General features: G+C 32.9%; 12 protein-coding genes and 1 non-coding gene across 13 annotated transcripts; 7 read left to right on the top strand and 6 right to left on the bottom strand.

Moving 5' to 3' along the window:
* Positions 1-632: 632 nt before the first annotated feature.
* On the top strand, positions 633-2,828 carry NAEGRDRAFT_56826 (uncharacterized protein; the record flags this gene model as incomplete). Its single annotated transcript, XM_002682069.1, has 1 exon — positions 633-2,828. One exon carries the CDS (start codon positions 633-635, stop codon positions 2,559-2,561), a length of 1,929 nt encoding a protein of 642 aa, XP_002682115.1. The 3' UTR covers positions 2,562-2,828.
* Positions 2,829-3,140: 312 nt separating this feature from the next.
* Positions 3,141-4,205, bottom strand: NAEGRDRAFT_62698 (uncharacterized protein; the record flags this gene model as incomplete). The annotated part of the gene is made up of 1 exon (XM_002681920.1): positions 3,141-4,205. One exon carries the CDS (start codon positions 4,203-4,205, stop codon positions 3,141-3,143), a length of 1,065 nt encoding a protein of 354 aa, XP_002681966.1.
* A 128-nt stretch (positions 4,206-4,333) lies between these two features.
* NAEGRDRAFT_78181 (calponin homology domain-containing protein) lies at positions 4,334-6,448 on the bottom strand. Its single transcript, XM_002681919.1, has 2 exons — positions 6,227-6,448; positions 4,334-6,085 (listed from the first exon to the last, which is right to left on the bottom strand). The coding sequence occupies exons 1-2, from the start codon at positions 6,353-6,355 to the stop codon at positions 4,364-4,366; spliced, it is 1,851 nt and encodes a 616-aa protein (XP_002681965.1). The 5' UTR covers positions 6,356-6,448; the 3' UTR covers positions 4,334-4,363.
* Positions 6,449-7,069: 621 nt separating this feature from the next.
* Positions 7,070-7,142, top strand: NAEGRDRAFT_t59. Its single transcript has one exon. It is a non-coding gene; the product is annotated as a tRNA-Ala (tRNA).
* A 1,247-nt stretch (positions 7,143-8,389) lies between these two features.
* NAEGRDRAFT_56824 (uncharacterized protein) lies at positions 8,390-11,012 on the bottom strand. The gene has a single exon (XM_002681918.1). The coding sequence runs from the start codon at positions 10,960-10,962 to the stop codon at positions 8,479-8,481; it is 2,484 nt and encodes an 827-aa protein (XP_002681964.1). The 5' UTR covers positions 10,963-11,012; the 3' UTR covers positions 8,390-8,478.
* Positions 11,013-11,215: 203 nt separating this feature from the next.
* NAEGRDRAFT_62695 (uncharacterized protein) lies at positions 11,216-12,889 on the bottom strand (the record flags this gene model as incomplete). Its single annotated transcript, XM_002681917.1, has 1 exon — positions 11,216-12,889. One exon carries the CDS (start codon positions 12,887-12,889, stop codon positions 11,216-11,218), a length of 1,674 nt encoding a protein of 557 aa, XP_002681963.1.
* A 131-nt stretch (positions 12,890-13,020) lies between these two features.
* NAEGRDRAFT_56823 (uncharacterized protein) lies at positions 13,021-15,230 on the top strand (the record flags this gene model as incomplete). The annotated part of the gene is made up of 1 exon (XM_002682068.1): positions 13,021-15,230. One exon carries the CDS (start codon positions 13,021-13,023, stop codon positions 15,187-15,189), a length of 2,169 nt encoding a protein of 722 aa, XP_002682114.1. The 3' UTR covers positions 15,190-15,230.
* Positions 15,231-15,434: 204 nt separating this feature from the next.
* Positions 15,435-16,551, top strand: NAEGRDRAFT_78178 (amino acid abc transporter; the record flags this gene model as incomplete). The annotated part of the gene is made up of 2 exons (XM_002682067.1): positions 15,435-15,813; positions 15,862-16,551. 2 exons carry the CDS (start codon positions 15,435-15,437, stop codon positions 16,512-16,514), a joined length of 1,032 nt encoding a protein of 343 aa, XP_002682113.1. The 3' UTR covers positions 16,515-16,551.
* A 402-nt stretch (positions 16,552-16,953) lies between these two features.
* NAEGRDRAFT_45960 (ras family small GTPase) lies at positions 16,954-17,541 on the top strand (the record flags this gene model as incomplete). The annotated part of the gene is made up of 1 exon (XM_002682066.1): positions 16,954-17,541. The coding sequence occupies one exon, from the start codon at positions 16,954-16,956 to the stop codon at positions 17,539-17,541; it is 588 nt and encodes a 195-aa protein (XP_002682112.1).
* A 275-nt stretch (positions 17,542-17,816) lies between these two features.
* On the bottom strand, positions 17,817-18,706 carry NAEGRDRAFT_78177 (uncharacterized protein; the record flags this gene model as incomplete). Its single annotated transcript, XM_002681916.1, has 2 exons — positions 17,817-18,267; positions 18,332-18,706. The coding sequence occupies 2 exons, from the start codon at positions 18,704-18,706 to the stop codon at positions 17,893-17,895; spliced, it is 750 nt and encodes a 249-aa protein (XP_002681962.1). The 3' UTR covers positions 17,817-17,892.
* Positions 18,707-18,941: 235 nt separating this feature from the next.
* Positions 18,942-20,195, top strand: NAEGRDRAFT_45959 (uncharacterized protein; the record flags this gene model as incomplete). Its single annotated transcript, XM_002682065.1, has 1 exon — positions 18,942-20,195. The coding sequence occupies one exon, from the start codon at positions 18,942-18,944 to the stop codon at positions 20,193-20,195; it is 1,254 nt and encodes a 417-aa protein (XP_002682111.1).
* A 42-nt stretch (positions 20,196-20,237) lies between these two features.
* NAEGRDRAFT_62689 (uncharacterized protein) lies at positions 20,238-21,146 on the bottom strand (the record flags this gene model as incomplete). The annotated part of the gene is made up of 1 exon (XM_002681915.1): positions 20,238-21,146. One exon carries the CDS (start codon positions 21,144-21,146, stop codon positions 20,238-20,240), a length of 909 nt encoding a protein of 302 aa, XP_002681961.1.
* A 360-nt stretch (positions 21,147-21,506) lies between these two features.
* Positions 21,507-23,708, top strand: NAEGRDRAFT_62688 (uncharacterized protein; the record flags this gene model as incomplete). The annotated part of the gene is made up of 2 exons (XM_002682064.1): positions 21,507-22,499; positions 22,542-23,708. The coding sequence occupies 2 exons, from the start codon at positions 21,507-21,509 to the stop codon at positions 23,706-23,708; spliced, it is 2,160 nt and encodes a 719-aa protein (XP_002682110.1).
* Positions 23,709-24,012: the final 304 nt, after the last annotated feature.

Raw genomic sequence — 24,012 nt, 5'->3', positions numbered from 1 at the left:
TCCTATCGATGATTTATGAAAAGACTCTTGAACAATGAACAGATCTTGAAATGTGATGTGGTAAAAAGGAAGTAATATTAAGGAACCAATAGGAAGATTATTACAGTACCTATTGAGTTCGTTATTTATGATATTATATTTATCAAGTATTCAGATTGAATACAGTCAATCCTTAAATCAAATTCTTCAGTTATTTACATTAAAAGAAACTAGATAAGGCATGAAAATTCATTTCATTATCCAATAACGCTTCAATTTAATAAAACAGTATCAAGACATCACCCAGAGCACTTTAGAAACAACAAACTCCCAATTCAACTAATTCACAATACTCAAACCCACACCCAACTACTACCAACAAAAGAACCTGTTGTGATAACATTAAAAATAGAGCTTGGGTTGTCTGTTGGTTATTCTCTTGTCAAATATATATCTCATAAAAAGTGTGGCAACATTAAACCTTGTTACCCACACTGCTCATGTTGTTTATATCTCTCTCAGAATCTATTATTAAAGTTACTTAGTAACGTTTTATTGCAATCATTACTTCTGAACATTCTTTTCATCATCTTTTCAATATATATTAAATCACTTCTTATCAAATTACTAACTGTTCTCATCCAATAGCCAAAATGAATTTTATGAATTTCAAAACAAGTCACATAAATAGCAAGACAAATAATCAAGAGAAACATTTCTCCTATTCGGCCGACCACGGATCTTCAAGCAATAGTGTTGTTATTGTGGACATTATTGAGGATGCAGAAGAAAATAATTATACGAAAGGTAAATTTATTGGAATGTCTTCTCAGCAGCTGCATGATTCGTTGCCAGACTCTCACAACCAAATTAATAAGAAAATGCAAACAAACCCATTCAACAACATGCAGAAGAAACAAGGCGATTCAACTTGTCAAGAAAAAGCATTAGAAACTAAAGATAATATTATTGGAGAGAATATTGAAATGCTGAATGCAAGTACAATTGATTTGTCTAAGATTTCTCCATCAATTATTTCCTCTCTTTGTGAAAAAAACAATCATCAGCAACAACCAGATATTACACCTCCATCAGGATGTGATAATCAACATTATGAGAAATCAATAATTGGTAAATTGGAGGAAACATTGGTTGAACCTATTCACATGGAAGCATTTTCTATTCAACCTTCTTATTCAAGAAATGTAATGAATTCATCATCATCACATCATGAAGAACAAGACAACAACAATGAAATTATATTAGAACCTCCCCAAAGAAAGTATCACCATGCACTTTCCTATAGTAATTCAAGTCATAGTAGCACTTCAACAACAAGTGAAGAAGGAGAGACCTTCTCAATCTATACATTGGATGGTTCTCTTACTAATCTCCATCATCAAGAACAACCCAACTCTTCAAACAATCTCAAACAATTGTCAACCTCAACAGCAGTAGATAACAACAATAGCACACTCGATCTTCTTCAATCGATCAGAGATGAACACTCGAAAATTAATTCCCTTCTACATAACCTTCAGCATGATGATAACAAGGATGAACATTCACAATTCCATCATGAAATTCTCCACAGGAGTAATAAGACCATCGTCAACAACAATAAGAAGCACCAACAGAATATTACAACAACAATCAAACAAGAACACGAAGAATCAAACAAAACAAGAGAAAAAAATTCCAAAATTCCTTCCTCTTCCATTCTTGTTCTCGTTGGGAATCATCAGCAGAAGAACTCTACTCTGATAATGATGAGAGGGTTAAATATTGCTGCTTTTGCATTGTTGGATATTTCGTTTGTGATTGGAGCAGCATTGTTCGTGGCTGGATGTGGTTTATTGATTGCTAATAATGTAACCTTCTTCTTCTCGGGAATATTATTGTTTATTATAGGATCAGTTTTATTCCTTGTTGGACCATTGGGAAAGGCTTTGGTTGATGTCATTAATTTAATTAGACATTTCAGATGGGAGAAGAAAGTGAAGGAAATTACAAATTTACAAAATGAAAGTTCTAAAAGGTTAAAAGATCAAATGCATGAATTACATCAAGATATTAGTTCATATAGACCTCCTGATTTACCTCCATTGAAAATGATTATTTTGGAAATGGTGAATGATTTCTTTTTAATTTTGGGAGGATTAACTTTTACAATTGGATCTTCGTTATACATGTTGAATCCACCTATTTTAATTGTAATTATTGCAGAGGTCAATTGGTCTGTTGGAGCTATTTCATATTTAATTGTTTCAATAATTCAATATATTGTAAAACAAGTGGATATCATTAAATCTGCTAGGAATGGAATGGATATCAATGTAAAATGTTTTACATTCATGTCAATTGATTTATCTGCTTATTTATTGAATATTACAAGTAGTTTATTATTCACAATTGGTTCAGGTTGCTTTTTAGTTAATGAAAGATCTTTGGAAATTACAGGAGAAGTAATTTGGTCTTTGGGATGTATTGCCATGATAATTGCTGTTATTTGTAATAGAATAATTTGGATTAAGAGTACATGGTTTGAAAGAAAAGACACTACCAATAGTTTGCTTCCTTAGCTTATCCTATTTCTAGAATCTAAGGGTCTAAGTGGTAATGGTTCACTTGTTAAATAATCCATATTTCAATTGGAAAATGTTGGAAAGGTGAAAATGTACAAGGCGTATATGGAGATTGTTGAATTATCTTCAAGGGATTCTTGTGTTGTAGACTTTAGTCTCCTATTGGCGAAGTGAACGTAAATTTACGCAAATTTTTGATATTTGCAAATATTTTGCAACCAAAAGTAAAAAATATTAATTTCAATAAATTTTCTAATAGATCACTGGATGAATGATTTGGTAGCAATCATACTGCAAACCGAACTCTCTTCCCAAGAATGCCTCGAGCTGCAGGTTAGGGTCATGGAAGGTGATTGCTGTAAAAAACCCGGAAGTGACCTCTGCAGTTTTATACTTCTCAATTTTTACCTGATTACTCAACTATTCCATTAGAGATTTTGATGATTCATTTTTTATTATGGCTGTTTCTTCAATATCTTTTGTACAAAAGTTATTGGAGAAAGTGAGGCAATTATTGTCCTAAATTTTGAAGATTAAACATCTCCAGTTTATACAATTGGATCTTAAATGTTAGTACTAGTCAAATGATAGGTCGACATAGACTGGACAATGATCTGAGGCCTTTGGTTCATTTTGGCCAACACCCTTAATTCTTTTTCCAGTGAAAGAATGGGCTCTTTTTGGGAGACCCTTTCTGAAGATAACTGGTTTAGCTCTTGGGTTTCTAAGAAGTAAATGTTTTGAAATAAACATGTAATCAAGTTGATTGTAAGCATTACCTCTATTGTAATAGTGAGTCCATTGTTCATCAGATGGCAATCTTTGTGAAATAATGTCAGCCATGTGGTCATGTTTCAATAATTTTCCTAAACTTGTTTCAGAATCATTATAGTCATTCATATCACCCAAAACAATGAAATTTCCCTTATAATTCTTATCTTTCCAAGATTTTTCAATTCTATCACAAATATAATCAACTTGTACAAGTCTTCTATCTTTTGATTCTTCTCTTCCCTTACTCATAGATGTCAAATGAGTTGCATAAATTGTCAAATTATTATTTCCTGGAAATTCAATATCCAATTCAAGTAAATCTCTTGAGAAAATGTATCTGGTCTTTTCACCTGGATAGGTAGCATGTCTATTTGAACGAATATTTACAATTGGATATCTTGATAAAACTCCAACATCAATACTACGAGGATCTCTTCCATCTATTAAAATTGAATAGGCATAATTCATTGATTGTAAATATTTTTCATTGAACGAGTCCAATACTTGCAAAGATTCCACCTCCATCAAACAAATCACATCTGCATTCACTTGTTTTATTGCTTCAGCTGTAATTCTTTTACTATCTTCATCAGCAATAGTTAAATTAGTTTGTACATCATTGACACCAAATTCAAGACTTCCTTTGCGTCCCAAACATTGCTTGGATATCTTTGCCATTTGTGCCTTGTTAAAGCAATATCTACCATACAAGTTTTCTACATTGAAAGAGGCAATTCTGAATGTGTGTCTCTCTTCGACTTCTCGAATACTTAATTTTCGTTGTTTTGTTTTCGGAACATTTTCATCATTGTGGTGATGTTGTTGTTGTTGATTTTGCTCTGAAGATGACGGATCTTGTTGAATCATTTTTATTTGAATATGTTTTTATTATCCTATCAATAAATGTCAAATTTTGATGTATTACAATCAATCAATTGGTGATTATGTATGGATGAAAAGATCTTTTGGTCCATTATGCATAATATTTTGGATTCTTTTCAGTTTTATAGAGTTTATTTACAATTTTAAAGAGTGACCTTTTCAGTGACGAGAGAATCATCAGAAGAATAAATAATGACAACATCCAATTTCTTACCAGATTGCTTCTTCTTGAGGCCAATCTTCTTCAAGACTGGTTTGAGTTCTTCTGGAACTTCAACATCCTTCTTCTTTTCATCATAGACAGTAGATAATTGTTCCTTCAATTCCTCATAATCTTCTTGAATTTCATCAAAGTCAGCTGCCAATTTTTCGTGTTCCTTCAACAACTTTTCATAGAGAATACGATAATCCTCAACATCAGCATTAATTTCCTTTGGAAGATTAGGTTGTTGGATGAAAACACTGTTAGTTCTCTTCTTTTGTGGCTTTTCTTCAGCAACTGGCTTGACTTCAGGTTCCTTTGTTTCAGTAACAGGAGATGGAGTGAATTTACCACCAGCTTCTTGAAGACCTTGCATAATGGCCTTTCTTCTAGCATGGGCATATTCGTTATCCTTGAAGAGACCTGCCTTGTACATTCTTTCAATGGCCTTAACACGTCCTTTAGTCTTTTCATCAAAATCTTCTTCCTTCAAACTATCAATATCAACACCATCAAATGATGGTTCAGCAGTTGGTGGAGGAGTGGAAGGAGCAGAATTTTGCTTTTCTTGTTCTTGTTGATAGAGCTTAGTGATCGATTTATCAAATTCTTCTTCAGTAATGACACCCTTGTTGAGGAGAGTCTTCAAATTATTCAACTTTTTGGTATCTTGAATCTTTTCAATGAGTGGATTTGGTTGTTTGGTGACAACTGGAGATTCTTGTTGTGAGCTTGTACTTGGTTGAGACTTGTTGACCTTATCAATTAAATTATTCAATGATTTTTGATATTCAGCTTCTCCTAATAAACCACTTTGAAGCATCTTGGTCAATTTTTCATATTGCTTCAATTGTTCTGGAGAGAATTTTGATGTATCAACTGAAGATGAAGATGATGATTGTTCAGTTGTTTGTTGTGGTTTGACTTCACTTGTAGTAACTGGAGCTGATTTAGCCTTCAATTTTTCAACTGCCTTCTTATATTCTTCTTCAGATAAAGTACCCTTTTCATAGAGTTTTTGCAAGTTGGCAAGAGCCTTTTGTGTCTTATCTTCACTTGTTGTTTGTTGAGAAGATGATGAATTGGATGAAGTTTCGGAATTTGAAGAATGATCACTTCTAGCACTCAATTGGGCTTGTTGTTCCTTAATCTTTTCCATAATCTTTTGTTTACTCTTTTCATAGGATTCTTCGTTAAGTAAACCCTTTTGGTACATCTTTTCAAGATTTTCCAATTGTTTTTCAACTGGTACATCTTTTCTAGGAGAGGCAGCAGGTGGTGTTGAATCAGACTTTCCGGTAGCCTTTAATTGTGGAACCTTAGCTGATGATGGTGGAGGTGTTTGATCACCACCAGAAGGCTTCTTCTTTCCACCACCATTAATTAAATCATCAATGGAAGCAGCGAAAGAACCAGTTGGTCTATCAATGGTAGCCTCTGATCCACCATCATCCTCCTGGAAGAAACGAATCATTCCAGAGAGATAGGTTATTACAACCTTTGGATCTGGTTTTTGTTCATCAACATCTTCTGGGTCCAACAATCTTGGAATGCCAATTTCATCAGCCTTTCCGAAAGCCCATTCTAATCTTTCATTTCTGCTAAAATCATTAACCAAGTCGCTCCATTCCAATCCAGATTCCTTAAGAAGATCAGGACGTTGCTACACAGAGTAAAAAATTAAAAAACAATTATCACCATCATCACAAGAATTTGAAAATATTAAAATTGAAAAATTCAAATCATCAAATTGATTAAAATTTTAAAAACCTAGAATTAGAATTTTGTGAAAGAAACAACTTACACTGTCCAAGAGAGCACAGAATGCCAAACCACTGGCAAATGATGAATCAAAATTATCAATTTCTACACCATCATAACCATAAGAGTTACGTTGGCACCATCTAAGAATTGCGTCTCTTCCCTTGCTCATTGTGAAATTTGATACTGCTTTGTTGAAACGGTAACCGAGTGTTCTTTAGTGCTTTTAATGAGTTATTAACACAACTGTATGCTCAGGATTGTGTGTAATTTTTTTTTATCTGGTAACAGGAGTGTCAGACAGAGGGACACATCAATCAAGCATCATCAATCGTACTTTACAATCATTGATGTTCTGGGCAATTTTCCGTCATCATGACTTGAAGGAACATTTTTGCTGGTCTATTCAATTTTTCAAAAACAAGTAATTTACTGGTATCGTGAAAGAATTTTCGTCCCCTCACTCTATGTTTATTCCAATTCCTTTGAAGGATGCAGGAATGTTTACAGTTGCAAATGATAACAATAGAAGATTGCCTGATTTTTTCCAATCCACAAAGAGTTATGTTGAAAATGAGAATTCTGTTCCATGTATTTTCTGTTACACTCATATCTATTCGATATATTAGTAAGAACTCAATAATCTGTGTCTAGTGATGATAATCTAGCATCAGAGAAGTTACTCTAAATGCATACTTTCGAATATGTTGTCAAGTTCCTCATCTCCCTTATAACTAGAAATAAAAGGTATCTCATGAACAGCCTCAACAATATCTGGAAACGTTCCATCATTTCTTTCAGTCAAATCCCATTCGTGGAAACATTTCACGCCCTTCCTCGACTGAGTTTGCTGTTCAACAATAAAATATTTTCAATATGAATGTAAGGGGATGTAGCTCACATGGTAGAGCGCTTCTTTAGCATGGAAGAGGTACGGGGATCGATACCCCGCATCTCCACTTAACCTTTTGCCTCCTTAAATTAGATGAACTTTATGGCTTTTATTAATATTAAAAAAAACAAGAAAAAAGGTCATCAAATGTTCTTTGTAGTTGGTCTTACAGCCACAGTAGCAACCCTCTTAATAATCGGCAAGAGAGTTTATAAGAGGAGTTTAATGGCGATGATTTCCTACTCTATCTATAATTATTTCTATTGGTTGGAGTGTTCTGATATTTCAATTCGTAAACCAAACCATCCTCAGCTTATTCAAGAGTTGTCGAGTAAGGAAAATTTAAATGATAAAGAGAAGGCAGAATTATATAGAGCCATTGTACTGCAAGGATTGGATTGTAGAGAATTGGCCACCATTAGAGTAGCTGACTCTGTTTTTGGTCCATTAAAGTATAATTTAAAAGCTCTTCCGAAGGATTTGAAACCATATACAAAAGAACAAATTGCTGAAAACTTGGCCAAAATGAAGAAGAAATCAAGTAATGCTATATTTGCTTTGAATGCAGGACCTTTTAATCAACCTGATGAATTCCCTGATTTTACCTTAAAGGGAAGTTCTGTAAAGAGTTTTTTCTTTAATTTTGCAAGGAATGAAAGCAGAAAGGTCGCCATCTTACATTTCCATGGTGGCGCCTATGTGACAGGTGTTGGAGAATTATGTTACATTCATGAACGATGGTGCTCAGAGCATAAGTTCGACTTATTAGGATTGGAATACACAACTTTTCCATTGGGAGAAATTGAAGGAATAATTGAGGAAGCATTAAGATCTTTGAAATGGCTAGTGGAAGAAAAGGGTCATTCTGAAATTTATGTCATTGGCGAGAGTGCTGGGGCTAATTTGTGTTGGTTACTGGCAGATAAACTGTCTCAATTGGATTCATCAACGGAAGGGAAATACATGACAGCCCTAAAAGGTGCTATCTTGTTGAGTCCTTGGTGTGATTTACAAATGGCAACACCAGAATTATCAGATTTATTTCATCAGGATAGACTTGTGAGAAATACTGATTTGAGAGAGTGGAAACTAAATGGTATTCCATGTGGTCTTGGTGAAGAGGAAAGAGTCAAACAATTCTCTCCATATCTGTGGACAGCAGATCAATGGCAAAGAGTTTCATCTGTTCTGCCAAAGGGAATGTTTATTTCATACTCTGGCAGAGAGAGATTTAGTCATGAAATTGAAACTGTTATTGATAATTTGAAAGCAACCAGTTCCAGTGTCAGTATTCAGAGAGAAAATATTCCACTTCATAGTTTCCACTTGTTTATTGACTTTTTACCTGATCATTACATGAGAACCGTTACTGGAATTGTAAATTTGATAAACAAATTATAAAGTTAGATTAGATAAGGATGTTTGAAAGGGCAGTTAATTGTAGTTTCATGATTGAAGCTTGGATCAAATGTACTATCAATAGTTGTTAAATGTTTAGCCCAAAAAACTCTATCATATGATTTCAAAAGTTCCCAATCCAAGGATCTATACATTGCTATCGTATTATTGCTTGACTTGGATAAATTGTTCACATACTCATCGAGTTGTGCATGAGTTTCAAATACAACTTCTTCATTCTTGTCAGTAATCCAAACCATTGGAGATGAACCGTTATTCTTAATGTTAGAAAATAAGAGTTGTAAAGAAGGATTATCAGATAGGTTCAATCTAATTCCAAGATTACTCAATATTTCCATCACAAAGTCATAGGAACTGCCAGATGTCATATTTAATTTAGAAACCTCTTTAAGATAGTCAGGCATTTCTGAATTGTTCTTACTGTAAAATTTCTTTGTATTCCACTCAATGATTGTAGTGGATAATTCCTGACATAGTTGTTCTAAACTTGAGGATAAATCCAAAGTTCCCAAGTCAAATAGTATATTTTCGAGTGGTGGAATAATCTTTGAAGGAATAACTAATCCAACATCTTCATGATAAGTTAATAACCAAGGTCCAACCACTAGTCCCAATTCATACCCTTTAGTTTTACTGTTGGAGAATTCTAATGTTTCCTTCACAGGAGAAAGCATTCGAATAATAGATTGTTTGCATGAACAGTCAATGACCAATAATTTGATACCTATCAATTGATTTGATAAATCTCTCTGATGTGATATAATATCGAGCTTTTCCTTAATATAAGAAGGCAGCTCATCGTTTTTAGAAAAGAGTCGTTTCATATCAATTTCATTCTTAACAACATCTTCTCTACCTGAACAAACTCGTTTAGCCAATAGATCATCTATTGCTTTGGCATGCTCAAAATTTTCATGTTCCATAAATTCATGGTCGTTGAAACACAAATTGTGAGTGTGATATTGTTCTCTCTTTTGTTTTCTCTCTTCAATGTACTGAGATTTGAGCGCCTTAAATTTATCATCAAAATCATGTTCTGTATTTGCTAAAATTCTGTCAACATCTGGAACTGTGGTAATTGTTGATGTTACTTCATCAGCAAAAGGATCCACTAGAGGTGTGTTCGAAACAGAATTATTCTGGCTGAGGTTATTTCCAGATTTTGTCTTTTTGAAAGAACCCAACTTTTTAAGAAGTCCAATCTTTGTACCCTTATCTTGTTCACTTGTTTGGTGATGTTCACTATTATCTTGTTGATGTGAATTATGTGATGATTGATTGAGTGATTTAGTGTCAACGAGAATACTTCTCATTGATGCTCTCTTATCCAATGTTTCTAAATTGGATGTACTTGCAGAGGAAGTTATTGAAAGAGCAGAGCTACTGTGATTATCTTTTGGTGAACTGACACTGTTAGCACGGGATGATTTTGGAGATTTCGAAAAGGAAAGTTCAGGAAGCTTAAGTTTTGGTACTTTTTTCAAGTTAGAAAGAGTTCTCTTCAATTTGCTTGCAGTAGAATCATTCTTATCATCGGCTTCATCTTTTGGTGATTTTGGTGAAGAAACTTTTCTAGATTGTTCAGTAAATGATGAACTGGCAGCTGTCTTTTTAATTTCAGATGATTTTCCACTTTGTAAATTATCTTGAATTTCATTTAAATTAAGTTGTGATATTCCACTAAATGATTGACTTTTTCGTTTGGATGAAAGGTCAAGTTTCTTATCTGTAGTTGGAGATGAAACATTTCCAGCTGTAGAAACACTTTCTGCGGCTCCACCACTACTGATAACACTTTCAGATTCTACAGTATTACTCACATTATGAGATATGCTCTGTAGTGATTGCTGTTGATGCTCTGAAACAGAATGACCAGTCGGAGGTGAAATTGAGGAAGAAATGGTTGGAGGACTTGTAGATTCATCAACCAAACTATTATTCAAACTATTACCTCCAGCAATGGAAGTATTAGCATTTGATGATGCATTACTTATTGTACTAGTATTTAAATCAAAAGTATTCAATGAATTGGCATGAGCAGTTGCCAAATGTGCTCTCATCACACTCAACAGTTTTTTATAATCCTTCTCTTCTTTACAGTGATGACTATTGTGAACATATTTAAAACACATAAATTCATAAATTTCAACCATTCTTGATGTAATTTTCCAATCAGAATTTAAGTAGGAACCTTTTAATTCATTTTCAACTGAAAGTGGTTCAATGATGAAATTTAAAACATGATCAGGAACTTGATTTTCTTGTCCTTTTACTTGTAGATAGTGTAATAGCTTTGATTTTACAATGTTTATATTCTCCAAATCTTGTTTAGAATATTCTATATTAGAAAGTGATGAGGATGTGAGGCTTTGTTGATGCGGAGGTAAATCTGATGCATAATTCGAAGGAAGAGTTATGAATGTAGTATCATTCATTGATGAAACATCCACCGATGATGTATTGCCCATCTTTCAAAGCCTTCTTTTTTGATTACTTTCCACTCAAGCAACAGGGAGATATATTGACTTGGTTGTTTTTTTTTAAAGTTTTGAGTTGCTTGAAAAATATTTAGCGAAGAGTGGACGAGTGAACTTTTATGGTGGTAATCTATCTAATTGTCCAAAATATTAATTTTTTGTATCTGTCATGAATATATTGGGGTTTGAGTTGTTATTGGAATGAGAATTTATTGTAAAGAGAGAATTTTTTGAATGAAGGAAATCATGATCTTCTCAATAAAAATCTCTTTGAAAGAAATAACAATAGTGGCAATACTAATAAAAGTAAAAGTAAATGCACAATATCAATTGTTTCAATAAAATAAAGTTGTTTCTCAGTTGATCTTAAATGTTCGTCACCATTTTCAATAATATTTTCAATTACATTGGCGGCCATTAATAAATTTGGTGAAATTTGATTGTGTTGAGCGAGTTGAGTGAAATGTTGAGTGTGAAATTGATTAATTTTGTCCCACTTTTTCAAATTTGTTTTGATTTTTGTATTTTCCATCAATTCATTGTATAGTTTTGTAAATTCAACTGAATTGGCTGGATCATAAATTGCTCTTCCAAAACCTAAATCTTCTGCTCGAATGTTGTTCAGGAATTGTTCAGCAAATTGAGGGAATAACATGATTGGAACTTGATTTTCAATGGATTCGAATAGGGAATGAGCTCCTCCATGTGAAATGAAAATTTTAACTTTCGGATTACTCAATACCTTAGCTTGATTTAACCAAGGTCTAACTAAAACTTGGTTTTTCCATTCTGGAAGAATTCCTCTACATTTTTCAAAATCACTCCAAGTGTTAATTCTTTCAGAAATCAAAATATTATAAGTTGAATTAATTGATAGAATATTTCTAATAAAATCACAAGTGTGATTGATAGATAATCTTGCCTTTGTACCAAATGAAAGATAAATTATTTGATTCGCATTGCTTCTTTCCATCCAACCATCAACAATTTCATCCCTTTCGTTTAGTTTAGTATTATCAACAATGGTATTAGTAAATCCAACAAGATGATAATTTACAGGAAGAGGTGTGGCATAATCGAATCCAGGAAGTGAAAAATAAATAGAAGCTCTATCAGAACTATCAACAAATGGTCCCATAACAGATTCATATCCCAAATTTTTTCTCACTTCATTCAATCTATTCGATAATGAAATAACATTCCTCAAAAAATCAAAGAATCTCAACAATTTTTCTTCAATTCTATTCATAAAGAATTTCAAAATTCCTTCATTTTCCAAAATTTCTCTTCCTCTTCTCAAACTAGTTCTTTCATAAATCATTCGTGGGAAAATATTTGGTTTATATTGATGTGGAATGAGAATGAGAGTGTTTGCCAATGTAATATGTCTGATTCCTCTTTTCCTTGACCATTCAATTGCTGGTGAGTAGATGCCATCAATGACAAAGAAGAGTTTTGATGGATCTATAGTAGAAAGTTGAGGATGAGTTTCGAATAATTCATCCAATCCTCTAATTGTTGGTTCGTAAATATCAAAATAATATCCAACCATTGCTTGATATCTATCTGTCATTTGAGAATCACTAACCAATGCTCTTACTCTCTCAATTAAATTTCCTTTGATTGCATTGTGATATGGAGAATAATCCTTGATATTAATCATTGAATAATTTTGATTATTTTGATCGACAACTTGTCTCTCATCACTAGTATTGATAATAAATAAATGATCAGGTTGACTAGTAATATTCATAATGGAAATGGCTCTAGCAATCTGTTTACTATCTACAATATGTGATACATCAGGAAATGGCATTAAAATTATGTAATTATCATGTGATAATGTCACTTGTCCAAAGAAAATAATCACCGCCACAAGAACCCACAAAATGCACCCCTGTGGTTTCATTAAAATCATTTTTTAATTGTGTGATTTCATAATTTAATAGTCCTTAAATGGATCATGTAACAAAAGACTTTTAATATATTTACGTTTGATAAAACATTCTCCGAATCATATTAATTAAATAATAAAATTCATCATAAAAAATGTCTTTTCGTGATGATGAAGAATTTTCATCTCTGACCACAACTTCGGGAAGTGCCTACACCCAACCATTAACAATGAGAAATCGACCAACAAAGTTGGCTTCTCCTATTGATGAAAATCCAATCTCCCATTCAACATCCTATAGTTATGGCAATAGTAAATATTCTTCGTATGGAGGAGGACAATACAAACAATCTGCTTCATCATCTAAACCAAATCGATGGATTTTAGTGGCAATTATTGCTATACCACTTATAATATTGTTGATTTTTTCATTACAATTTAGTAGAACGGAAACATTTGAATGGGAGAACGTTAAAGAGGAAATACCTAATCTTCCAACAGGTGATGATGTTTTTAAAAAGAGTAAATTGGGTATTATTTCATATGTTGAAACAGTTTCACAGATGGATTGGATTGAGAAGGAATATTTGGATAAATTAGATAAATTAAGAGAAAGTCAAATTATAGTGACGATATCAATGTGTGAAGATTTAAAAAAGGATTTACACATGTCAAAATATTCCAATCCCGAACTTTATGACGTGTTTAGAGTCTTTACAGCCAAGAAATGCCAAGCTCCTGCATTGATTTCTAATGGATTAAAATCGACAAGCAGATTGGCAGAATATGTTTTGATTTTGGAGCCAGGATTTTCGATATTTGTTAATCAAGATAATAAGAGAGTAGATTATTTATTGAAAGAAACATCAGATAGAAAATCATTGTTTGGTGAGCATGTTGACTATGGTCTTTTGGCATTCAATGTAATGAACTCTGAAAAGAATACTCCATACTTTACCAATGTTGAAAATGTTCTTTCTAAATCCTCGAGGACAATTAACAGGAAATTACAAACCAAGTGGGTATCTTCCAGCAAATTAGAACCTTTAACTGAGAAGGAAGTGCCTGAATTATTGTGGTTTGTGTTTGCTACTTCCTCTCCTGAAGATAATCAATTCAAGGTGAAAAATTCCAAAATTATTGAACTTGTCAGAGATGAATTAGAAAAGAAATCTTTAGAGTCAAGCTATCAAAGCAGCTTTTCCATTGTAGATATAAGAAGAATGATAACCAAGTCTTTCATCTCAAACATATTGGAATCCTATAACAATGTTAAGGATGAAATCCCATCACCTCCAATTTATTTTGTTCCCTCACCTTACTCCATTGAATGGACACCTTCTCACGATTTTGAAAAACGTTCAACAGAATTGCTTGAAAACGGTCTTACATTTGCTACCTACTGCACTATTTCTCAGATACCTCTTATTAACGATTTTATCAAGAGACTCTCTGAAGGTGATAACTTGGTAGTTTCCATAGCTTCTAAATCACAAAGTGACTGTTCCTCAGAAAAGTTAACTCAACTTGTTGTATCCTCTAAGAAAGTCAAATTTGATTACAAGTGTATTGTGATTCCAACTTTCGATGAACACAAACTTCCTATTAATTTGCTAAGAAATGAAGCAATTCTTATGACAAGAACCAAATGGATTGCTCTAGTAGATGCCAGTAGCGTCATTTCCAAGTATTTGAACAGAGACTTTTTGAAATTATTCGTACATGACAAATCCTCCAAGCCACTCGACAAGTTGGAACCAATCTCCGCCAAAATTGAGACCAGATTATGGAAATCTCCACAAAATTTAATGGAATCGTATCCTTCCCTCTCTCAATATTTAGAAAAGGAAAAGATTGTATTTGTTGTCCCATCTTTCATTAGTCAATCAGATGATGAAAATACTGACATTCCACAAGAATTTACCACTCTGAAAAAGTCCCTATTCAAAAGTAATGAATACGCTCCAGTTGATTCAGACAATGCATTTATTGACACTGCAAGATATGTCAGTGTTTCTTCACAAGGTCAAAAAGCCTATCAAATCAAAGCAAGTTATCCATTCGAGCCAGTAATAATTGGCCAAGTATCTCACTTGCCTCTCTACACACAAGATAGTACCAACGATAAGATTATTTACCACGCCAATTTGATTCTACAAAAATTCCAATACTTTGTCTTGCCAAGACATTTCATAATTCAACAAGTTCCAAAAACATCAAGAAAAAGACAAAGAAGATTGGACGTTATTCTCAAAAAGCTTTCTCTTCACTATCCACAACAATTAATATCCTCCTACAGAAAGGAAGCCAAATCGATCTATTAACCCTCAATAAAACCTTCTAAGGTACCTCCGAATTATCTTTGTAATTTCTCTAATGTCTCCAGTTTTTAATGTCTTTTGTAAGTGCATAAAATCACATAAATTGAGAGATTTGTCGTTCTCTCCGAACAAAAAAAATTCATCATCGCTCCTTTTATTTTTTGGTATGTTTCAACGTGCCATCAACACAATTTTTAACAATCTAATAATAATATTTTTATCAAATAACATTCTGATAAATAGAAAATATGAAGAATTTATTTTTCCTTGTCGTTTTGTGTTGTGTAGTTGCCACCACTGCTACACTTGTCAGTGCCCAGTCAACAGCTGCCAAAACATTGAACAAGGCTGTTTATGATTTCCTTGCTGATACAACAACTAGTATTGGGTTCAATGCTATCCATCAATCTTACTTTGGTGACAATATTCTCCATGCCCCAACAAGTAAATGTACAAATTATACTACTTGGCCAGCTGCTTCCGACCTTCAAGCTGATTCTACTATGGCCAGTATTCTCGCACGTAAATATATTCTCTTTGGTGCTAACAGTGTTGCGAATGTTCCAAAAAGATTTAATTACACTGCTGTAGGTTCAAATTATGGTAAATGCACTGGTTTCGAAGCTGGTAAGTTTAAATAGTGCTGTATTAATGTGTTCTAATTGAATTTTAAAGATATTGCTGCCTCTATTGCTTATAGAATTGGTATGAATTATGCAGGTGTTCCTTTCCAAGCTTACTTTACCAATGATACCACTGTTTTTGGTAATCTCATTACTGATATGGGTAATCTCAGATTTGATTTTATTTTGAGTGGTATGTCAGTTGAAGGTACAGTAACTCTCCCTTCAGGTCAAACTGTTCCAAGAACTGATTTGATTGATTTTACTTGTCCATATATTAAGGATGGTAATGGTGTTGTCAAAGGCAATCTTGGCTCTGCTATTTCATCTTTGAGTGATCTTAATCAAAAGACAGTCAATTTGTGTGTTCAATCTGGTACTTCAATGGAAACTCTTGCTAAAAGCAATTTCCCAAATGCCAACATTACCTCTTTTTCTTTGGGTGCTGATCCATATACCAAGACCTTAAATGCTGATTTCTGTCATGCCTACCTTGCTCCTATTATTAATGCTCTCTATCAAGTCAAGTTAGATGCCACCAAGCTCAGTTATGTGGGTGATGTTGGTGCAACTAGTAATGTTGCCGTTGGTGTCAGAAAATCCTCAACTCCTACTGCAGCAAGCAGTAAGAAATCCAATGCCTCAGTTGCTGCCCTTCAATTAATTGTTGCCCTCCTCTCATTGATTTCATTCATGTTACTCTAAGCTCAAATCTAGAAGAAAATTAAATTATTATTATTACAACATTTCAAAAATTTGTACATTGTAATTGGAAATAGGAGGATATTCATTGTGTCTATTGATCGTTCAACAACAGTTTTATGAACAAAGTTTTATCTAATACTTTATGATGAATGACTCAGGAGGATAATTAGATGATTTCTCAGTCAAGTTCTTGAACACTGCAGGTAATCAATGGTCACACAACAACTCATCAATGCATTTAAAGGTTGCCCACATCACCATCATCATAACACCAATCCCTCCTATCATCACAAAAAAAATAATCTACGATATTGTTCTTTCGCCGCCATCAACAACAAGTTTTTTAAAAGAGACGAAGAAGGTGCCGATCTTGAATTATTAAAATCACAACATATAACAACAACAACATCGGATATAACAACAACAAATAGTAGTAAAAATGTCTAGTAAGAACAAACAATTCGTGGTTAAAGTTGGTATGCTTGGTGACGTACAAGTTGGTAAAACAAGTTTGATGGTGAAATATGTTAATGGTAAATTTGATGAGGATTATATTATGACTCTTGGAGTTAACTTTTTGGAAAAGAAGGTCCAAATCAAGAATACGGAAGTAAATCTAATGATTTGGGATTTAGGAGGTCAAAAAGAGTTTATGAGCATGCTTGACCTTGTCTGTAATGATTCCTTAGCTTTGTTCTTTATGTTTGATCTCACAAGGAAACAAACACTTCGTTCCGTTAAAGATTGGTTCCTTCACTCACGAAAATATAACAAACGAGCTCTGCCTTTTTTGATTGGTACAAAGTATGATAAGTTTGTTGATCTCCCAAAGGAAGATCAAGAAGATATAACAGCACAAGCCAGAAAATATGCTGAAAAGATGAAGTGTCCTCTCATCTATTGTAGCGCTGCTGCTGGTATTAACATCAAAAAGCTTTTCAAACTTGTATTGGCCAAAGTATTCGATTTCCCTCCAAGTATTGATAAGATTACTGCTATAGGAGAACCAATTTTGGAATATGAATAATTCTTCAAAAATCTTTCCTAAAAACTTAAACTTTCCACATCCCAAGTGCCGCCAAAATGTATATTTAATTAATAACTGTGAATAATTTGATATTGATTATTATCAAATTATTCAATCAAATATTTGTAAACAATAATACAGCATCAGTAAACTATTTATTCTTTTTATTTAAGGTTTATTTTGTTTTTGAAAAAGGAAGAGAACTTGCTCCACCTTATTTAGAATGCTGAGGATTCAACAATACTCTTCCATTCTGAAACAATGATTACAATTTTCATTAATTTTCAAAATAATTTATTAATACAATCTCTTTAAACACATTATTAATACCCTTAAAATGTCAGAAGAAATTTAAACAAAGAGCTTTGGGAATTTGATAGTAAGTTCAGGCAAAACAATCTTTTGCTTCAACAAAGTCAAACGTTGGAAAATAGAATTGGCCAACTTGTCTCTGATTTCACGATCTTCCCAATGCTTGTCACGCAATTCGACATATTCAGCAGTAATATCTAAAATCATATCCTTATCTTCATCTGGATAAGAATAAGTGTTTCTGTACTTCATACCCAAAGTAGCTAAAATTGAAGAAATATTTTCAGCGTGCAATGCAACATTCCACAACAATGTAGCTCTATTCATGATAGGATCAAGAATTTGCTTATCTTCAGCAGTCAATTTAGAAGAGTCTCTTTCGTATTGTTTTTGACAACATTCCCATTCTTCAACCTGTAAGATTATTATTTTTGATGTGAACAATAAAATTCCAATCACTTCCGTTATCAATACTTACGAATTCAACATCATGAGAACACATGTTATCCCAAGCAACATTTTTAATGAAGGTTAAGATTGGAGTAACTCTAGTGTACAAATCCAAACCTAATTTAGAAAGTTGAGCAGGAGCATCACGTGGAATGACTTGATTATGGCAACGTCTTTGACCAATGTGAGCAACATCAGGAACAAAATTAACCATTCCCATATAATTTTCCAAATTGTTTGCTCTATATTCAATAAATTTATTTCTAGCAGCTTGAGAAGGTGAAATCTTGAATTGAGATTTAGCAACGTCCTCAGAGTAACATCTGCTTTGAATTGTACAAATAATTGATGATGACTTGTTGTTCTTGTTGAGTCTGTTGATGGTGGTGACGATGGACTTCATTTTTTAATAAATAAATTTTTTATTTTAATAAATCTGCGAAGCTTTTTCTTCAAGCAGCGGGAGAATACACTTGGTAAGTTGAAGAAAAATTGAGGAGAATAATCAACTCTTAAATGATCAAAGTATAATTCCCATCAATAGCCACTCAAGTATTCTCAAATTAAAAACTGTCAGAGTGGCAAGGCTTGTTTTGATTTTCGAATTAAATTTAAGAATATTTTTAAATAAAAAAAAAATGTCTAACCCAACGGACTTTTTAGCTGAGTTTGATGACGGATTGGATAGTGTGGTTGGTAATGATAATATGAATGGTAGTTCATCTGTAGCATCATCATCAGGACTTAAGAGAGATTTAACAGAGTCTGGTGTTGCTCTTCATCATGATGAAGACGGATCATCACAATTTAAGAAAACAAAATTATCTACAACAATACCCGTTCATAGTAATTGGTTTAACCTTGAAGGAATCCATCAGAATGAAATTAATGGTCTTCCAGAATTCTTTAGTGAGGGGAAAAAAGCAGAAGTATACGTGAATATTAGAAACAATATAATTACACAATTTAGAAGAAACCCTGATGTATATTTAACAACATCCGATTGTAGAAAGATAATCAATGCCGATATAACTTCAATAATTAGAGTATATTCATTCTTAGAACATTGGGGTTTGATTAACTATGGTTTAGATCCAAGAAATCGACCAATTAAATTAAATCAACCTTTGGAAGATGGAAGTGATGTACAAGTACATAATTATACAAATGATGGTCAATCATTAACTGAAAAATTCTATTGTTTCCAAAGTAATAATCAAGAACCAAAGAGAGAACCTAAGCCTACTCCACCAATCTCAAATTGGACAGATCACGAAATTTTGAAACTTTTAGAAGGTGTCGAAAAATTCAAAGATGATTGGGAAAGTATTGCTAGACATGTTCAAACTAGATCTAAAGAAGAATGTGTTCTTCAATTCTTACAATTACCAATTGAAGATGAATTCCTTTTAGAACATGATGGTCTTGAAAATTCTCAATATCAAGATTTGCCACTTCCATTTGCTGATGCCAGTAATCCAATAATGCACACAGTTGCCTTCCTTTCCTCAACTGTCAGTCCTTCTGTTGCTGCAGCAGCAGCTGAAGCAGCCCTCAACAAAATTAAAGAACAATCAGGAATTACTGAAGAAGTCAAAACAAATCCACAATTTGATATTTCAAAACTAGATGTACAAACAGCCTCAAATGCTGCTATAGGTGCTGCAGCTGCTAGAGCAAAAGAAATCGCCACTAGAGAAGAAAGAGAATTACAAAGACTTGTTGCTTTTGTAATTGAACAACAATTGAAGAAATTAGAAAAGAAGATTAAATATTTTGAAAAGTTAGAAAAAGCCATGCAACAAGAACGAGAGGAATTAGAAAAGGCCAGAAAACAATTGCACGATGAAAAGATGCAATTTGCTTCTGGATCTAGCTCAAACCAACAATAAATTATTGAATAACAACTACTTGTACTTTATCTAATTGTTCTTCTATTCTTTGGCATTGAATGCCAATCCAAAAATTAAATCGAAAGCCTTATCTCTTTCTTCTGTATTCTTAAACTCTGAAAATTCAATCTTTTCATTTTGTTTAGATTTACCAGTTACGTGTAAAATAATGCCACAGTCATGCAAAAGACTGTGTGACTTGCTCATTTGTTGAATATTATCAATTTGGATCACTAACGTTCTTTCTTCCTTTGATCCCATTATTACAATAGATTCAAAAGCTAAATATTTTGTATAAATGTGTAACATTCCTCTCAAAAGAGTTGGGTGTGTACATGGGATGTTGTAAGATTCATTCTGGTCATCCTTATCAATATCAGCAAACCTCTCATGAATGTTATCAATGGAATAATTCGATTTAAAGTTTTCTTCAATAGAAGAGTGGAATTTCTGTACATCAAGATCAAGTTGATTCAGACTCTCGTTCAATTTTTGAATATCAGAAATGAGAGTGGATTTCTCATTTTCTAAATCTTTCACTTGTTTTCTCAAGTCATCTCTATCAGTTCTTATGATTTGATAGAGTGCCTTCAATTCGTTTCTCTCCACAAATGATGAAAGGTTTGAAACTTTTTGATTAATATTTATGAATGCAATCAAGCAAGTCCTCAAATCCAACAATTCATTTCTATCATTTTTAATTCTATCAGTTGCTTTTTCTCTTTGATACACTAAATGTTTTAATTTTTTAACTTCTTCAGCTCGTTGCAATGATTTACAAATAGGTAAATTTTGCATATAGGTTGGATATTTATGATTTTTGTAAAAACTAGTTGGTTTGCTCAAGGATTGCCCAGATAAATCAAACGCACTCGTAGACTTTGTCATACGAGATGTCGTAGTATTTGTTGCTGTTGAAGTTAAATCCGATTCCGAATCTGATCTGTACATTTTCACTCCAATATTTTACACTATTTACAAAAACTAAAATAAATTATTTCCAAAATATTTTCACTTCAACAATATAAACCTCAAAAAATTCAACTTCAACAAGAGAGAATGGGGCAATAGCTTTTGAATATTTTTTTTAAATATAATTAATTGAATAATTTTTAAAACATCCGACTTGCAAATTAGAATGAAGTTGCAAATAAAAATCCAATTCCTTAACAATAACAACGAATACAACGACTACTTTCTCTGTTCCACATCGAAACTGTCATCTGTTCCAAATGATAACATCTGAATCAACAAGGCTAAAATGCAGGGAACTTGTCATTGGGCACGAAATTCTTCCGAACACCTAAAAAAATGCAAGATAATGAAGGAGTGACGATGAGGAGGCTTCGAATGTTTTTATTTGATTGCAATCATGATAGTGTTGATGCTCTTCATGACAAGACTTTGAATTTATCAGAGAAGAATTGTATAGGAGAGAGGAGGATAATGATGGTGAATGAATTAAAGTCTCGGAACGAAATGTTGTTGTTGATGGAAGGAGGAGGAGACCAAGTTGTAAATAATAGTAGTAATTTATTGAATGTATATAAGAGGAGGTGGATGGCATATATTGTAATTGTATTATTTGCTTGTACTTTGATTAATTTTGTATCTAGTCAACCTTATGCAAATAGTATAATGTTTTCAAAAGTTGTTCATCATAAACCATCACAACAAAAAGATCCACTCATGATTGTTGTTGGTGAAGTTACAGATACCTCTGCTAGGATATTGTATGAATGGGCACCTCCATATGTGATCAGAGATTTACAGAATCCACAAGATATTAGTTTATTTGTGGATGTAAAGAAGAGAATTGAAACTATTTTTGCTTCTAAATCGAATATTAAAATGTACAAGCAGAATAAGGATGATTTTGAATTTATTTATTTAATGATGACAGAACAAGAAAGACTTGAATGGACTAAACAGCATACATCTCAATATAAGATTGTTTTGAGAAGAACTGATACGAGAACAGTTGTTAATGGAAAGGATATTCATGGACAAGTTGTGGAAGTGAAAGATAGAGAAGGACCTAAAGTTTTACAATTTACTTCATTAATTCCAAACACTTGTTATACTGTTGAATTTATTAGATTAGAGAGCGTGAATGAAGATGAGGATTATGCTACTTTTTGTACAATTTCTACAGACCCATTTTCACTGACATCAAATGTTAGGATTGCAGCTATGAGTTGTGACAGGCTTTTTGAGGATGAAGATATCACTACCTTTGATGAGTTTTACATTGAACACCAAAATAATTTATGGGATTATGTTATCCATTTGGGAGATCAGGTTGTAAGTAGTGGATTCTAATTTGAAAATATTGAACTTTAATAGTATGCTGATTGGGTTTATCATGAATATGTAAAAAAGATTAATCCTGATGCCACTTTTGATGATTTAGTGAATGCTTTCAGATATGTTTATAGAAATACATGGAAATATAATGCTGTACAGAGGATTTTAAGACACGGTTCACACTTGATGATTCCAGACGATCATGATATTATCAATAACTTGGATAGATGGATGATGGAACAAGACTCAAATCAACAATTTAAGAGAATGATATTGGCAGGAAAGGAGGTATTTTTTGAATATCAATACCAATTGATCAAGGATTCTCTTGTTGCAGGTTCTAGACAAGAATTGGTGAGTAATGAACCTATTTATTATTTCAGAGACATTGGTATCGCTTGCATAGCACTGATGGATCTGAGATTTGAAAGAACGTTCAATGGAGACTCTACTCATCCATTATTTGGAAGTAAGCAACTTAAAGAGCTTCAATCATTCTTGAGTACATGCATGAATAATGAAAATAGATCGATCAAGATTAAGAGGGCACTTATTTTCACTTCAATACCAATCCTTTTCTTTGGAGATACTTTTTCTAGTGTTGTTTATGCTGCAGAGAAGGAAAGATATACCACTCACCCAGATTTCAAACAAGATGTCATTAATTTCCTTGATTATTTATCTAATACATACGGTACCTATAGAATAGTATTTGTTGGAGGAGATATTCATCAATTTTTAAAGTCAAGAATTTGTAAATCACCAGATCAATGTTTCGAACAGTTGATAACAAGTGGAATGACCATAGCTTCTACAGTTTCAAGTGAATTCAAGATTATTGTGGCCAATTTGATAGATTTCTTCTTCTTTGCTAATCCAACACTCGATCATTGGTATCTGGTCAGAAAAACTAATGATGAAGATGAGCCACTTTTGCAACATTCTATTCGAAGAAATTATGGTATTATTGAGATGAAACCCGATGGAAATATTGCCCAACTTAAAGGATCTGAATCCAGATATTACAACAGAAGAGATTATTTGGTACAATTGCTATTCGACAAGGGTTCAGGATACATGTTAGGAACACTTATTTTCCTTTCTGGATTTGTATTTCCAATATCTGTAGTTGTCTATACTTTTAGATTTTTAAGATTTTTATATAATTATTTCAGTCAGGGAAAGAAAAAAGAACATTCCAATTAATTATAGTGAACTGCCAACCAAATACAAGGATCATCCTTAGAGGTTTCTTTCACTTGATGTCTAACATGTTTTGGAATATTAATATAATCACCATTTTTCAATTTGACTTCTTTCAATTCGACACCATTTTCTACCTTATTTTCAATCAGCAAAGTTGCTTCTCCTTTCAACAAGACAACATATTCATCTCTTTCCTGATCATACCACTCATCGGATGGTGTGAATTGGCCTGTTGAAATTATTCTTTCAATGTGTGTGGAATTTGTTTTGTAAAGACTTTGGAAAAGTTCAATATTTTCACCTC

This window comes from Naegleria gruberi, assembly GCF_000004985.1.
Source record: "Naegleria gruberi genomic scaffold NAEGRscaffold_4, whole genome shotgun sequence".
NCBI lineage: Eukaryota > Heterolobosea > Eutetramitea > Acrasida > Naegleriidae > Naegleria > Naegleria gruberi.
Note: the sequence above shows the minus strand (reverse complement) of the source record. Positions and strands in the feature narration are given on the sequence as shown.